The following is a 16,102-nucleotide window of genomic DNA, read 5'->3' on the forward strand; positions in this document are numbered from 1 at the left end:
CCAGATCCCACACGCGTGCCGCAACTAGGGAGCCTGCAAGCTGTAACTAAGACCCGGCGCAACCAAATAAATAAATATTTTTTTTAAAAAGGGGGTGGGCCTGAGCAGGATGGACACTTGTGAGGAGTGTGTACATCACAAAGATGTCCTCATGTCCCCAAAGTCCATCACATCAGTGTGGCTCTCTGACCACCTCTGGCTCTGTGGGCGCGGCACCTGCATCCCTCATTTAATGTGTTCCTTGCATCAACCCAATTCTTTTTTCCAAGTTAAATATACTCATCTTCCTTCTAAGCAAAACATATAATGAAATGGAGATTTAACATTTTTATGAAACATTATAAATGATGACATATGGTGTGATCCCATCTTTTTTAAAATAAATTGATCGATTGATGGATTGATTGAGCCATTGATTGGCTGTGTTGGGTCTTCGTTGCTGTGTGTGGGCTTTCTCCAGTTGTGGCAAGCGGGGCTACTCTGTTGCAGTGCGCGGGCTTCTCATTGCGGTGGCTTCTCTTTGTTGCAGAGCACGGGGTCTAGGTATGTGGGCTGCAGTAGTTGTGGCACGCGGGCTGCAGTAGTTGTGGCTCGCAGGCTCTAGAGCGCTGGCTCAGTAGTTGTGGCGCACGGGCTTAGTTGCTCTGCGGTGTGTGGGCTTTCTCCAGTTGTGGCGAGCGGGGCTACTCTTTGTTGCAGTGCGCGGGCTTCTCATTGCGGTGGCTTCTCTTTGTTGCAGAGCACGGGGTCTAGGTATGTGGGCTGCAGTAGTTGTGGCACGCGGGCTGCAGTAGTTGTGGCTCGCAGGCTCTAGAGCGCTGGCTCAGTAGTTGTGGCGCACGGGCTTAGTTGCTCTGCGGCATGTGGGATCTTCCCAGACCAGGGCTCGAACCCGTGTCCCCTGCATTGGTAGGCAGATTCTTAACCACTGCGCCACCAGGGAAGTCCCAGTATGATCCCATCTTAACGAGAAGTTTTCTTTCTGTGTCACCTACACCCACACCGGCTGACGAGGCACGGATAGACGTGGAAGGATATTTTTGTTTTGCTCTCTTCTCTCCACCATTCTGTATTGCTTGAATTTTTTTTTTAATTGAAAAAATACGGACCGTTTCACAAATCTGCATGTCGCCCTCGCACAGGGTCATGCTAATCTCTGTATCATTCCAATTTCGTATAAGTGCTGCCAGAGGGAGCACCAGACAGCATCACTGAGACACAGTCCGATGTCAGAGATAAACACAGCTGGATGGTGAGGTGCAAAGGGCAGGTTCTAATCAGCACTATACTCGCAGTGGGGACCAGGGTGAATTGAACTCAATTTCGATTTGTGTGGCAGTGACTGTGGGGTTTTAAAGTGAGAATGTGGGAATTGGGAGGGGTAGCTTAGTGCAGTCAGGCAGCAGACAGTTAAAGCATGCAGGCGCCTGGACCCTGAGACCCCCATCTGGTTCATTAACAGTGCTTGTCCAAGGTAAGCCTCTGTTTTCCCACAGAGACCCGAGATGCCCATCCTCAGGTGGCAGCTGGAGTCTTCTCAGGAGGGCACTTTAAGGGGGGCTGGAGTCATCCCGAGGATGCGGCTTGAGCTGTCGGAAACCAAGGCTTTCTAGGCCTGATGCAGAAGCAGGCTCAGAGGAGCCTGGCTAGAGTTTGGTCAAGGAGCGAAAACCTTGGTTACCACATACCATACAATCCCTCCATTCAAAGTGCACAATTTGGGCTTCCCTGGCGGCGCAGTGGTTAAGAATCTTCCTGCCAATGCAGGGGGCGCGGGTTCAAGCCCTGGTCTGGGAAGATCCCACATGCCGCGGAGCAACTGAGGCCGCGAGCTACAACTACTGAAGCCCACGCACCTAGAGCCCGTGCTCCGCAACAAGAGAAGCCACCGCAGTGAGAAGCCCGTGCACCACAACGAAGAGTAGCCCCCGCTCACCGCAACTAGAGAAAGCCCGCGCACAGCAACAAAGACCCAACACAGCCAAAAATAAATAAATAAATTTATTAAAAAAATAAATAAAGTGCACAATTCAATGATTTTTTTTTTTTTTTGGCGGTATGCGGGCCTCTCACTGCTGTGGCCCCTCCCGTTGCGGAGCACAGGCTCCGGACGCACAGGCTCAGCGGCCACGGCTCACGGGCCCAGCCGCTCCGCGGCATGTGGGATCTTCCCGGACCGGGGCACGAACCCGCGTCCCCTGCATCGGCAGGCAGACTCCCAACCACTGCGCCACCAGGGAAGCCCCAATGATTTTTAGTGTATTCATAGAATTGTGCAACCATCACTATACTACATTTGGAACATTTTCATGACTCCAAAAAGAAACCAGTCTCCTTCAGTAGTCACTCCCCACTTCCTCACACCCCATCCCGGCTCCTGGCAACCACTAATCTCCTTCCTGTCTCTGGACTTGCCTGAGCTGGACACTTCATACAGATGGAATCACATAATAATACGTGGTCTTTAGTGACTGGATTCTTCCACTCAGCGTAATGTTTTCAAGGTTCGTCTGTGCTGTAGTGTGTCATTGCTTCATTCCTTTTTATGGCCAAATAGTATCGCATTGTACAAAATATACCACATTTTACTTATCTGTTCGTCAGGGAATGGACATTTGGGTTGTTTCCACCTTTTCGGTGTTATGAGTAATGCTGTTCTGAAGATTCCTGTGCAAGTTTCTGTGTGGATGTGTGTTTCTAAGCCCCTGTAGCAACCGGCCCAAACTTGGCCAATAACTGCCAGCTTCCCTAATTTCTGCCTCCGCTTCCAGCTCAGGACCAACCAGAGAAAGCCAAGTAGGCTCCCCTAAGCAACCACACAGGTTGCAGCACCTCCAGTTGGCCGCCCACAGCTTCCCCAAGCCCACTCGGGGAACACCCGAGCCCCCCTTTCACTATGAAGCTGTCCCCTCCTCTGCCTGCCTTTGAGCCTCTGCCAACATGCAAGTGATGGGGCTGTCTCCCTGCTAGAGCAAGCTGAGTACACAGCCCCGCTTATTCTCATTTGCGTGGTCTTCGTTCATTTCTACAAGTTTTATAGTTTCAGCTCTGTGATCCATTTCCAGGCGGTTTGTGCATGTGTGTGGGAGGGTCCAAGCTCATTCTCCACGTGGATGTCCAAAACCATTTGTTGAAAAGACCATCCTTCCCTGCTGCCTTGTCTTGGCACCCTTGTTGAAACTTCTTGACAACGGATGCTCATTGTGTAACTTTTTGTAAACGATCGTCTTTCTTTAAGAAAGAAAGGTGGAGATTGAGTCATGAAATGCTGAGCTTGCTTCCCTGGCAGAGTGTGAAATACATGGCTTCCTTACCTGGGGTCAGGTGACCTGCAGGTGGGGCCGGCCCACTGCTTAGCTCACCTTCTCAGGCTGGTTCTGAACCCAGACAAGTGGAGAACTCCCCGGGGAAGGGCCTTGCCCCTGACCTGCCCCAACCTTCCTGCTGCCCCGGGTCTGCCTCGTTTTCCCCCGTCTGTGCCCCGTCCAGGAAGCTGGGCCTCTGCAGGGCGGGTGGGCAGGCACTGTGCATGAAGCCCACCCCCCACGGCTCACCTGGAAACCTAGCGTCCCTTCACTACCCTCTGCACCCCACCCCAAACCAGACGGGGCTCCTCCCCCCGTCACACACTGGTCCAGGGAGCGCCACGTAAACTGGCTGGGCTGGAAGGAGGCTGGTGAAATGACAACTTCCCGGCTTGCCCGGGCACTTTCGCAGGCAAGGAAAAAGGATCCCAATGCTCCAAATCAAAGCAGCTTTAAGGACAGAGAATGTGGCCCTGTGTGGTCAACGTTTCTGAAATATGCTGCCTTTTCAACTTGCCAGGGGCCCCAGAGAAGCAGCAGCCTGCCCCGCGAACAGTCACGTGCCCTCGCCCCTCCCGCTTTACAGCGTGGGCTCTGGGTTCCAACCGCTTCAGCGGGCCTCCAGCCTGAGCGCGGGGGCAGCATCAGGCCAGACCCAGGGCAAGGCTCCTTGTGGCCCCCCCCGCCCTCCCACCTGCCCAGGAACCAGGAAGTCTGGCCCGCACCCCAGCCCCCCACACCGACCATGCATTTCCAGGCCAGTAGCTGCATCGCGCCCAAATGCTGAGGCGGAACATGCACTCTGTACCCTGTACGGTCACCCAGAAATGTGACCCTAATCCAGATCTGTCTGCCAGTTTTAGGAAATTCATAGACGGAGGAAGGGGCCAAATGTGACAGGAGAGGCAGCCGGATCAAGGACCTGGCTTATCCCGTGAAGAAAGGACGGGGAGGGGACGCCGGCAATAGAGACACGTGAGTAGGAGACCTCAGCCGGACTGGATTCAAACAAAACCAACTTAACGTCATGCGTGTGACAACCGGGAAATCTGACGATGGTAACACGGGCCACTTTGTTTCTTACGTGTTAGTTACTATTGTAGTTTCGTTAGATTTTCTTAAAGACCATTTTCAGAGACTTGTGAAGTATTTATCTATAAATGACAGGACGTCTGGGATTTGTTTCCAAATAATCCAGGGGTGGGGAAGGGTCTGCGGGGTGTGAACACCTCAGTGTGAGCCTGGTGAGAGCTCACCGCTGAGGCCGGTGGGGGGAGCATGTGGGAAGTTTGTTGTTTTTTAAAATAACAGCTTTGTTGAGATATAGTGGTTATCAGGTTACAGAGCTGTGCAACTATCACCACGAGCTAAAATTCTACTTTTTATCTGCTTGAAATGCTCCCCAGTTCTCCTTGCTTCACGGCTAGGGTGTCAGAGGCGTTGACGTCTGAACGAACTGCCCAGGGCATCCGTCCCCTGGCTGGGGCAGCAGGAGCCCTGGGGCAGCTTCCACCTGTCCTGGGACATCAAAAGGCCTCAGGATGGTACTCACACCAGCTCCTGCCCCAGCCTGTCTGTCTGAGGGTCTGCAGCCCACAGAACCAGGGTCTCCCAGGTCCTTCTGGGTTTGCTGGACAATAGGCCAGTGTCCAAAAGCCCAGGGCTCTGACTCAAGGGGCACCTCTAGGGAGACCAGCCAGTCCTACTGGGAACTCTCATTCCCAGGGGGCTTGTAGCACCAGGTGCTTGCTGGGGAGGGGCAGCCCTGTGGGAGCCACAGTGACCTGGATCCAGGACCTCAACACTGACCACCCCTAAATGTGCAGGCCCTGCTCTCGCCCCAGCCGTCTGTCCACAGGCGATCCCAGTGTATCCGGGCAGGGCTGCAGCTTCTCCCCTGCTCTGGGCCCTACTCCTCCATAAACCCAAGAGCCCTCCTTGGAGGGTGCAGAGGATGGTCTTGTAGCCCGCGATAGCGAGGCAGACTAGTTAGTGGCCTGGACACAGAAACCAGACCCAGCACTTCAACGTCCTTTATTAACACCCCTGTAGGGCGACGTGGAAGCGCCGGCCACTTGCTGGGGGGGCGGGGGGTGTGGCACAGTGGCCAGGTGACTGGGGGAGGCAGACAGATGCAGCTCCCAGCCCACCTGCGGGCTGCTGCGGCAGGGGAACCTGGGCGGTGGCGTTTTGGCTGACCAGCTGCTGGGGACCTTGCAAGTGACCGCTGTATAGACAGGAGCCCCTGTGGACATGCCACTCCTGCCCGGGAGCCAGGAGGGGACACTGCACGCTCCCTGAAGACAGCAGCCGCCTGCTGGCACTGAGAGGTTTTGGTGAAACTGATTGTTAAAGCAACTGGGGATGGGCTGGACCGGGGGGGCAGGGGTGCGGGGCACCTGCGGGTCACACCCAGACCCTCCCTCCTGGGTACTCGCTCTGCCCTGGCCTGGCAGCTGTGGTGCGCAGCTACCTTTGAGAACATCGTGAAAGCTATGGTCCCTCTCCTGGGATGAAAGTACAGGTGCACATGTCACGCGGTGAGCGATGCCCGGGGTCCACACTTCCACTCTATCACCCAGGTCCTCCGTGGAAGCTGCTGGAAGACAGTGCTGGGGGCCCTGGGCTTAGTGAAAGGAAGAGACTTCAGGGGCTGGAGACCCCAGACTGCAGAAAACCTGGACAGCCTGCCCCTCCCAACTCCAGGGTTAACTGCCTACTTGGGGAGAGAGAAAACTGAACCTGGGGCCTAGACACCTCCCTCCGAGGCAGTCACTGGTGTGCAGAGGAGGCCGCTGGACATCAGGTGGGGAGAGCCTGCGGTGGGCAGCAGGGGGTGGAGGTGTGGGCAGCAGCTCGGGAGGGGATGACGGTCACCGGGCTGGCCAGGCAGGCTGGGGCGGGGGTCCTGAGCCAGGGAGGAGGGGGCCGGAGCACGGCGGGCAGGTGCTGGGCTCAGGGCAGCGCTCAGCTGCTGACCCTCCAGGCCTCTGGAAAAAACCGGGGCAGGGGGCTGGGCGTGACCCAGCTGCTCCCACGGCCGCATCAGGACGGCACTTTGATGCCGAAGTGTTTGCGAAGCTGCTCCAGAAACACAAAGGTGAGCACGGTGTGGGGCATGAGGCGGATGCCGGCAGGCACAAGGCCCTGAGGGAGAGAGGAGGGGGGACATGAAGACAGCCCTGGAGGGAACCCCCCTGCCCTGGCCCCCTGCCCCAGCCACGCCCCTGCTTAACCTTGTAAAAGGCCAGCGGCCCAAGCTTCGCCGTCTCCATGGCACAGTGCAGAACACCCTGCAAAAGATGCAAGACAATGTAAGATGGAAAGCTGCTTCTCGAAAGGCACGAGCGCCCACACCCCACCCCCGCACCTGACGGCAGGCATGAGTGTGCAAAGCAGCCTGGAAGTTCAAAGGTAAACGTGGGAGGTGGGGTCAGCAGGCACAAAGGTTAAGGGCTGGCTGCCCTGCCCACTAACCAGGCAAAACTAGAATCTGAAAGCACACCCAGGGCCAGGCTGACCTGCCAGGCACCTACGGTGCTTGAGCGGCTGCCATAAAGACACAGAAGACACCGTGCGTGATGGAGGGAACCTCGGACAGGTGCTCGGCCCCAGGCGCTGGACCTGCCGACCTGCACTGTGCCGAGTTTCACCGACTGCAGTGACCCAACTGACTCCGTTAACGTGTCAAAGAATCTGATTTAAAAACACACATGGGTGGCTTCCCTGGGGGCGCAGTGGTTAAGAATCCACCTGCCAATGTAGGGAACACGGGTTCGAGCCCCGGTCTGGGAAGATCCCACGTGCCGCAGAGGAACTAAGTCCGTGCGCCACAACTACTGAGCCTGTGTTCTAGAGCCCACGTGCCAAAACTACAGAAGCCTGCACGCCTAGAGCCCGTGCTCTGCAACAAGAGGAGCCACCGCAATGAGAAGCCCGCGCACCGGGACGAAGAGTAGCCCCCTGCTCACCACAACTAGAGAAAGCCCGCGCGCAGTAACAACGGACCCAACACAGCCAAAAATAAATAAATAAACAAACAAACAAATTTATTAAAAAAAAAAAAACAACACACACAGAGCCCAGGCTGCTGCAGGCCTGATGGCAACCGGGACGGATGCAGTCATGGGTGGAGGGGCAGAGCCTCGTCCACACCCTGGCAAAAGGACCCAGGCTCACCCAGCAGCAGCAGCAGGGCGGGGCCCCCGCTCACCTGATACTCGCCCTTGGCGTTCATCAGCCGGGTCTTCAGCACATCCAGGGGCTGGCACAGGAATGTGGCGCATCCACCCTGGAAGGCAGGTCGTCACCAATGGGTCTGCCAGGCAGGGCAGGTGGGCACCCCTCACCCCCCTCACCACAGGCCTATCCTGGACCCCCAGGAGGTGTCCCCAGGGCCATGGGGGACAACAGGAACAGTCTCGGCCTGGGCTCGGGGCGGTCCATGGACTCCTCCCCAGGACCCCGGCGCCTACTAACGCAGCCTGAGAGGGGCAGCCACCAGACTTGCCCAGGCCTCCTGCCGTTCTGAGCCCTTGCTCATCCCGGGCGCCCTCAGCTCCCAAGGCTGGCCAGGGCCCCACCTCCACCACTCACCGCAATGAAGCTGGCGACAAAGTGAGTGAAGATGCTGTCGGACAAGTACCCCGTGCTGAGAACCAGCTGCTTGGCTTGGTCATAGCAGGACAGCTGTCGGGGGAGCAGGGATGGTCAGGGCCCACGGGACAGCCCACAGCTCGGGGGAAAGCGGATGGGGCCCACAATGACACCAGCTGGACTGACCAAGTACGTGCCCTGTGGCTCCTCTACCGTCACCACACCGGGGCGGACAGATGAGGCCCAGACCGGCCTGAGCCCACTTCCCCGGCCCCATGTGTGTTTGTGCCCACTGCCTTCCTCTGGGACCTCTCAGAGGGCTGAGGGCAGGCCCCCCAGATGCTGCCCGAGTCCCACCCCAAGCGGAAGCCCTACCTGGCCCACGGTGACCAACATCCCTCGACTGGACGCCATAGTTGCACCCGAGAACAGCTTCTTCAGACCCTCTGTCGGGGGAAGGGAAGAGGTTGGGTGCCCGGCCCAAACCCCTCCGGCCTCCCCCAAAGTCCTTAACAGCGCTCTCCCTAGGCCCGCTCCTGGGTCCCAGCTGGAGGCTGCCCCAGGCCCCCACCGTGCAAAGGACCTCCTCTCTCACCTTCTCGGGCCACGCGGTACAGGCCGTCCAGGGCGTGGGCGTAGCTGCCGGGGGACAGAGAGTGGGCCCATGTGAAGCTCTCCCTGACCACTGGCTCCCTTGGGAAGGTCCTCCCCATCACAGGCCATGCCCCCATCACAGGCCAGGAGGAACTCAAAGTGCCACAGGGGCCAGAGAACAACGGCCTTTTCTGACAGCTCAGAGCAGTCTCCCTGCTCAGTGGACTTAAGGGCCTGAAGATCCTGAGTTCCACAGGAAAGCACCGTGTGTGTGTGTGTGCGTGTGTGTGTGCGCGTGTGCGCGTGTGCGTGTGTGTGTGGCGGGGGGGCTGCCAGCTCTGAGGCTACTCCTGTCTGCAGGCCGTTACCAGGGGTGGGAGGATGGGACACCCTGCCGGGCCCCCTTCCCAACCCTGTCACTTGGTCCACCTTCCCCACAGCCTATGCTCTGGCCAGTGAGCGGCCAATGGGATCACCTGGAGCCACACTTCTCCCTGAACTGGCTGATACCAACGCCCGGTGTTTGACTACAGCGTCGGTCCATAAACAGAGCCTCAGAATCCACAGTGTCTTAGGTTTCACGCAAAACGGTGTTTTTACCACGAAAACAACCACCCGGCTCCCAAACCCTTTTGAAGAGCAAACTCATTTAAACTTCTAAACCACCCTTCATGCAAACGTGCACAGGTGCAAGAAGGAGTAGAGAGTGACCAACCCCTGCCCACCTCCCAGTCCAGCCCCCAACCCTGGGGTCCTCCCACAGGGGAAGAAGAACACAGAGATCCTGGAAGCCCCCTCAGGATTCCAGAACAGACGCTCACAATGTATGTTTCCAAAGGCTGTCAGCCGCCTGACCTGCTCCACGTGACCCTACAGGAGCGGTGCCCTGTTGGAGTCCCCACCGGGTCCCGGCAGAGCTGCTCAGGGGTCTTCTCAGCCCCGTCCCCAAAACCCCCGGGCCCACCATGCTACTCACTTTCGGCGCTGATTCTGGGGCAGCTTCATGTCATTCTGCATCCTGAAACAAGCAGAGGGTTCAGGGGGCGGCAGGGCCAGATGCCACACAGACCCCAGCAGGCGTCAGGGGCTCCCTCTGGCAGTGAGCAGCCGGCCCCGCCCAGGGCGGCCCCGCCGCAGGCTCAGCGCCATCCCCCAGCGCCCCAGACCCTGAGGTCTGAGTGGCTTGTTCCAGGCTGAACACAGTGAGACCCCAGCGAGCGAGGCCGGCCCCACCGAGGGACCGCACTGACCTCACGTTGACCATGTCCGCGGGGGTCCCCACGAAGCCGCCGATACAACCTGTCACAACAGCCAACATGTGACCATTGGCAAGGCCCCCCGCCCCACCTGCCCCACCGCCGCCCACCCGGCTGCTCACCACTGATGGAGCCCAGCAGGACCTTCTTGTAGAAGGGCAGGGGGCCCTCACTGCCCTTGGTTACCTGGTCCCGCACGGTCTCGTAGATGGCAAATCGAGTCAGGGAGTAGGTCATCTGCGGAGAAGGGGCCCAGCTCAGAGGGTGAGGGTGGAGGGACAGCGCTGGGCACCCCCCACACCCCTGGCCCTCCAGTGCACAGTCGTCACCACGTGGACCACAGGGACAGCCAGGGACCTCTCGGCCAGCAAGCAGCTGAGCCAATTCGCGAACCCGGCGCTGGCTGAGTCCAGGCCCCGCACCCTCCTCTTCTCCCGCCTCGCCCCTGCCAGCCTCAGTATCCCCATCTGTAGGCAGAGGTCTCGGGCCGGCTGTGAGAGCATGGCCAACCCTGTGCGAGGCAGAAGCACATCTCACACTGCCACGCCCTGCACCCACCCGGGGGCTGCTGGCTCCCCAGGCCTTACGGTTCCTTCCTCATAAGCAGCCTTGAAAAGGAAAAAGTAGCTTCCATGCCCACAGGGCATCCACGGTGGGCAAGAGGCGCGACTGGCCTGAAGGAGGCCAGCGACTCCTCTGCCTCCTTGGGCTGAGTGTGGGCTCTGGGATCAAGACCTAAGGGACCCCTGGCCGTGAGTCCCACCCACCCACTACCCCGGGAGGTGGGGAGCCCCCCAGAGGTACCTGTCTGCACAGGGAGGCGCTCAGCCCATTGTAGAGCGCCAGGATGCCGTCAGAGCGCACCACCTGCAGCGCCATACCCGTCATGCGCAGCTTCACCTCCTGCTGCGTCTGCAGATGCACCTGTGGGGAAGGGGGTCGCACCTGCTCAGAGCCGCGGCCCATCTGGAGCCCACCAGGGCCAGCTCTGCTCTAAGCCCTTTTCCACAATCTTCCACCTTTACATGCTGAGCCTGTGGGCCAAGTGCTACCAGCACCCGCATTTAGAGAGAGGAAACTGAAGCCTCCTAAGGGCACCAGCCGGGGAGTGGAGCCGGGACCGTGTCACGCCTGGCGCCACCTCTTTTTCACACCACCATTCTCACAAGAGACAATACCAGCTGACACGTGAGCCCAATTCTACCTGCCATGGGGTGGAGTCGTCAGCTCCACCCTTTAGATGAGGACACTGGGCAACTCCAGGGCCCCACTTTGTAGCCTCGCCTGCCTCTCGAGAGAGACAGAGTTAGGGGGGCTCAGAGTTGACCTGAAGAAACATGGGAGACTCGGAAGAGGTGGGTGAGAATCCAGGGGGCGCACAGGGGGAAGGGAGTCCATCCCTGCAGCACACTCTCCAGCCAAGTCAGGTCCTGGCTGGACCCGCTGAGGCAAGTTACTGATTCTTCCGCCTCAGTTTCTCAGTGTGCTGTGAGCCGGGAACAGAGGGCCCTGGGCCTGGGGGCAGGGTGGCCACACAGCAGCCTCCGCGAAGGCTAGAAGCCACTGTGAGGGTTCAGCCAAGACGTGGGGCAAAGGGAGAGATCACGGAACTTTAAGATACTTTTTCCAAAGAGATGCTGAGAAGTAAAAATCCTGGCCAGGGCCTCCCCTGCCGGAGGCCTCTATGGCTGCCGGCACTGCCCCTTCACGCCAGCACAGGACCGTGTGCTCCCTGGGCCAGAGGGCGGCCACATTCCTGTGTCTGCCGGCCTCCCAGACTCCCACCCCCACCCCAAGTGCTCTGCAGCAAAACAGCACCTGGGCGGAAGGGAGGGGGCAAGGGGCAGTGACGCCCCAAGGAGCCTTGGACAAGTGACTCTAGGCTGGCCCAGGGCCAGGGAGGGCTCCAAGAGCCCCTGGAGGCTGTGTCCACATCCAGGCAGAGACAGTGAGCCTGATCCTCCGGAGCCTGCGATGGGGGAGGGAGGAGGGCAAAGGGACCTGTACGGGAATCCAGAAAGTAACACAAAACAGGCGTGAAAAGGGGTTCCTCTCTCCACAAACCGAAAAGCACTTTCCTACCTGGCCCTGCTCTGCCAGGCCACGTCACGGGCCCTGGGGACTACCAGGAGCCGTGCAGGCCTCTCCCAGGTCTCTGAAATGCCAGAGGGGCCACCAGCTTCAGCCCCACCCCCAACATCTGCTAATCCTGCCTTTTCTGGTGGCCAGGCTTGAGGGGTGGCTGGGTCAGCCCAGGACACAGGTGCCAATCCCTCCCAGGGGGCCAATGTGGGGTGCAGGCTGCTCTGGGTGGGGATAAGGAAGGGGGTGGCCAGGGGGCTGCCCTTGCCAACAGGCCCCACAAGACCACAGCGCAAGTTCCCTGGCCTAGGGCCCACTGGCCAAAATATGCTTTGTGCCTCTAGCCCTTCTTTGTTGTTTGTGGTGATGAGAAAAGGGCAGAAAACTGGCCTGCCTCAGGGACAAGGGAATCTCTGTCTTGTTCTGCCCCATAAGCATTTTTTCAAAAAAACGTAGAAACAGTATGATTGCTTCTCGCAGGGAGAAACAATCACCTTCACGGGGCAGGACCTGCATGCAGCCTTGGGATCATGGCTTCCAGGTGCCCACCTCCCAGGAAGAAGCAGCTCAAAGCAGGGTTGCCGGCCACATCCTTCATCCGTCTGTGTGTGTGCTTGGCACCCAGTAGGCAGAGAGAGCGCGTGGTCCTGCCGGGGTGCCTCCAGCTGCGCTCAGAGAACCACCCCCTCAACGTGTCAGCCGGGAGAACGAGAGTCCTCAAAAGTGCGGGGGAAAGTGCCTCAGAGAGGCTAAGGGACCAGTCCAAGGTCACACAGGTAGCAGAGTAGGGACCGAGGGGCACCTCCGCTGCCCGCTCCACGCAGAGCCTCTCGGCGGGCCCTCCCCGCGCCGCACTCACCTTGACCAGGTCCAGCGGGTGCGTGCAGCAGGCGGCCCCGCACGACGCCAGCCCACCGAAGTACCAACGCGATACGCGCGCCTCGGCCGCCATGGCCCGGACGCCGTCGTCACCGCCGCCGCCGAGGAGCGCAGGTGTCCGGCCCCGACACGGCCCTTGAAGCCCGAACACCGGCCCCGCCCCAGCCCCGCCCCAGCCGCGACCCGGCGCGACCCGGCCCGGTCCGCGCCGCCGCCCGTTCAAAGGGCCGCCAGCCACCCGCGCCTCGCACAGCCAATGCGCCCGCGCGGGCCGAGGGAGGGGCCCGAGGGGCGGGGCCTGTAAGACCCCGCCCAGAGCCCGGGGGCGGGTCCCGCGCCTTAAAGCGGCTGCGGCCCGACAAGTCAGCCTAGTGGGCCCCACCTAGCCGGTTAGGGGCCCCCCCCCCCCCCCCACTGGTGCGGGCCGCGCGAACCGCAGGGAGTTAGCGGGTGAACCTCCCTCACTCCCCCCAGGGACCTGCGTCCTCCCCCACCCTGCGCCGGCCAGCCCGCGGGGCCGCCCTGGAGCCTAGGGCACTTCTGCGAAGGTCACTGCCCGAGTGGCCTGGGCGCTCTGCCAGCCCCACCCCTCCTAGAGGCCTGCCTCCCGCAAGTGCCCGCCCACTGCCGCGGCCCTGGACTTGAACCCAGTGTCCCACCCCCGCGGCGCAGGCTCCGGGACGCGTACAGCTGCTTAGAGGTTGCGGCAAACCTCCTTAGGACCAACCTGCGGATTACAGGAAAACTAGGGACAAAGGCAATTCGGAGAGACTAGCCGCCCCGCCTACCCACCCCTCCCAGAACGCCCAGCCAAGTCCAGCCTTAGGCCTGCTCTGACCACATGGCCCCGGGCAGCTACCCTGAGGCGGCCCAGGAGAGGGGTTCTGGGCGTGGGGCTCAGGCTCCTGGGAGGCGGCAATCAGCAAACTGCCTGCCCCGGCCTGGCCCAAGCAGGAGATGCACACCTCCCAGCAAACCGGAAGTGCAGGTGTGCTGCTAGCCCAAAGGCGCACCTGCCAGGCAGAGAAATCTGAGTCCCCAGGGCCGCTTTTGGGCGGGGCTACATGGATCTCGGGGGAGGCAGAGGCAGAGACCCCTGCACTAGTAAGGACCTATGTCCTGCTGTCCTAGCTTGGCCACTGCAGCCCCCACCCCAAGGGAGAAGGGTGACGGGCATCGGGGAAACAACTCCTGGCCCCCTGGGCCCACCGAGCACCCTGAATAACAAGTCCAGCCTGGCCTGTGAGCACCCAGGGATTCTCTGTGAGAGGCATTAGGTGCCTGAGCAAACCCTGCTGTCTATTTGCTTAAAGTGGCCACCTGGAGACTAAGGAAACTGTGTCTTCCAGAACCCCAGGAGGCCTCTGACCCCTGTCATCAGTTGGGAACATGAACAGCTGGCTCCAGATTTCCAGCCCAGAAATGCCAAGGAGCCCGGGGTGGGGCAAGGGGTAGTGTTTTGCTGAAAGGGCAGTTGGAAATGTGGGAGGAATCCTGGAAAACGGGAAGTGCCCCAAGACTGGAGCACCCTTTTTAGAAAAAGGTGGATTGTGCAAACTATAGGTCAAGGAACTCAAAAAGATCCCAGTCAAATTCTCAAATGGATCCTAAAGACTTGTGCAGAAGTCTGAGAGAGTGATGGGGAGGTCAGGCAAGGGCTTAAGGACAGGGCTGCCAGGCCAGGCCTCTTTGGGATCTGGTGTCTGTGCTGCGGCATTTACACATTTCCTCTTGGTGCCTGGGCAGGGAGGATGGAGCCACGTGGGTGGCCTGGCAGACACCAGGGTCCCTGGAATTGGCGGCGAGGGGGGTGGGGGTGTCTATGGGGGTGAGAAGCACGTGAGTCAGCTCTGGATCTCCCACTGCTGCGTACTCTGTGACCATTTCATGACCCTGGACGAAGGCCAAATCCTACCAGGCTCTGATGGAATCTTGTAAGGTCTTGCATGGGTGTCAGCAGGGCAACTCAGGATGCCCAGCAGACCCACCTCCCAACGCCAAGCCTAAGGGCCAAGTGGGTTCCAGGGACCCAGGGCGATCCCCAGTGGCACACTCCACCTATTTCCAGGTCTGAGACACTTTAGGGCCACCTACAGGCTGGAGCAGATCAGGGGGAGGTGGAGGGGCCAGGACCCCCAACAGGAGGCCTGGGCCAGGGAGCTGCCTGGGAAGGGAAGGCCTGGGATCTTCACAGAGCCTTCAGGTGGGACTTCGAGGTCAGGTGGGAGCATCATGGCAGCATCCCATCTGTTGTATGCAAGGCGGGAGGAGTCGGGCCTGATGGTCCCAGAGGTGCAGTCACCCGCAGCATGGAACAGAGGGCCCCATCCTTGGGGGGTGGGGGGAGGGGAGCCCCAGTCATCACACCAGCTGCCCTGGAAAGATGGAGGAGCTCAGAGCACAAGCGGCCTTTCCAGGTCACTGGCGGGGGGTGGGGGAGGCCCCGTGACCACGCACACCTGGGCTGGGGGGTGTCCCTGAGCCCGGAACCATTCCCTGCCCCTAGGAAAAGGCAGCAGGATCAGCAGGCCACACCCAGCCCCGTGGCCAACAGTCCCCTCTGCTAAGCAAAGGCACACCCAGAGATCTGCTGCTGGCGAATCAGTAACCTCATGGGCCACAGGCTTGGCCAGTGGGGCTCTCTGGTCAGGGGGCTGCCTACCCTATCCTCGGACCCTTCCTACAATGAGGGCCAGCAGGGGGCACGTCCTCAGGGAGGAGACCTAGGTGGCGTGGGGGATGCTGGGCACACCCACCTGGGAGCCTGGCAGCTCCCGGGCCTGTCCTGAGCCGGCCCACCCAGAGGGTGGCATTCCCAGACCTAGTGTCCCGTTCTGGTCCGTCAGAGCCAAGGGAGGGGGCTCCAGGTGGGACCTGGAGACCCAGGCCAGAAGGGGTGGGCCCCCATGGGTCACAGGAACTATGTGCCTTCCCAGAGTGGACACTCAAAATGCCCTGCAGCCACCTGCCCTCCCGCTCTGCCCAAAGCCCCAGGGGCCTCCTGCCCTGGGCCAGTGAGGAAGGAATCTACCGCCCCCTCCCGGGCCCTGCTGAGATGGAGCTTCCCCAAGAGAAGGAAGACAAGGGTCCTTGGAGCAAGAGGGCACTAGGCAGGGCCTGCAAGCTTGGGTGGCCGCTGCCATCTGTAAACACCTCTGGCACCGGGCCACCTCTCTCACCTCACCCCTGGCTCCATGACACAGCTCCCTGAGCCCCCTCTAAGGGAGCAGCTGACACCCCCAACTGCTGCAGGTTGCAAAACACATCCTCCTGCATGCTGGGCAGCCTCTCACAGGTCTGCTGTGCCCACTTATGGTACACACCTCCCTCCCACCTGCCCAGGCCAGGGGCTGCATGTGCCGTTGAAGACCACCAAAGTTTAAGGGCAAG

At 60.0% G+C, this 16,102-nt stretch overlaps 1 protein-coding gene and 1 non-coding gene across 3 annotated transcripts; both read right to left on the reverse strand.

The window, feature by feature from the left end:
- Window positions 1–1,097: 1,097 nt before the first annotated feature.
- On the reverse strand, window positions 1,098–1,199 carry LOC112066624 (U6 spliceosomal RNA). Its single transcript, XR_002892769.1, has one exon. It is a non-coding gene; the product is annotated as a U6 spliceosomal RNA (small nuclear RNA).
- A 4,953-nt stretch (window positions 1,200–6,152) lies between these two features.
- Window positions 6,153–12,877, reverse strand: SLC25A10 (solute carrier family 25 member 10). Of its 2 annotated transcripts, XM_007125635.4 has the most exons (11): window positions 12,693–12,877; window positions 10,556–10,675; window positions 9,874–9,988; window positions 9,746–9,794; window positions 9,472–9,513; window positions 8,497–8,540; window positions 8,277–8,347; window positions 7,902–7,994; window positions 7,519–7,596; window positions 6,542–6,598; window positions 6,217–6,452 (listed from the first exon to the last, which is right to left on the reverse strand). In XM_007125635.4, exons 1-11 carry the CDS (start codon window positions 12,783–12,785, stop codon window positions 6,351–6,353), a joined length of 864 nt encoding a protein of 287 aa, XP_007125697.2. In that variant the 5' UTR covers window positions 12,786–12,877; the 3' UTR covers window positions 6,217–6,350. The 2 variants fall into 2 exon arrangements, with proteins under 2 accessions (XP_054938143.1, XP_007125697.2); XM_055082168.1 differs by having other exon boundaries at window positions 6,153–6,598; window positions 12,693–12,876.
- Between the last annotated feature and the right edge of the window lie 3,225 nt (window positions 12,878–16,102).

The sequence above is a fragment of the Physeter macrocephalus genome, unplaced genomic scaffold, assembly GCF_002837175.3.
Source record: "Physeter macrocephalus isolate SW-GA unplaced genomic scaffold, ASM283717v5 random_29, whole genome shotgun sequence".
NCBI classification, from domain to species: domain Eukaryota; kingdom Metazoa; phylum Chordata; class Mammalia; order Artiodactyla; family Physeteridae; genus Physeter; species Physeter macrocephalus.

Coding starts and splice junctions, on each gene's coding strand:
- SLC25A10 (XM_055082168.1), bottom strand. CDS start 12,785: ATGGCGGCCGAGGCGCGCGTATCGCGTTGGTACTTCGGTGGGCTGGCG. Junction 8,541..9,471: donor CCCCAGAATCAGCGCCGAAA/GTGAGTAGCATG, acceptor GTCCCCCGGCAG/CTACGCCCACGCCCTGGACG. Junction 7,597..7,901: donor TTGTCGCCAGCTTCATTGCG/GTGAGTGGTGGA, acceptor CCTGCCTTCCAG/GGTGGATGCGCCACATTCCT.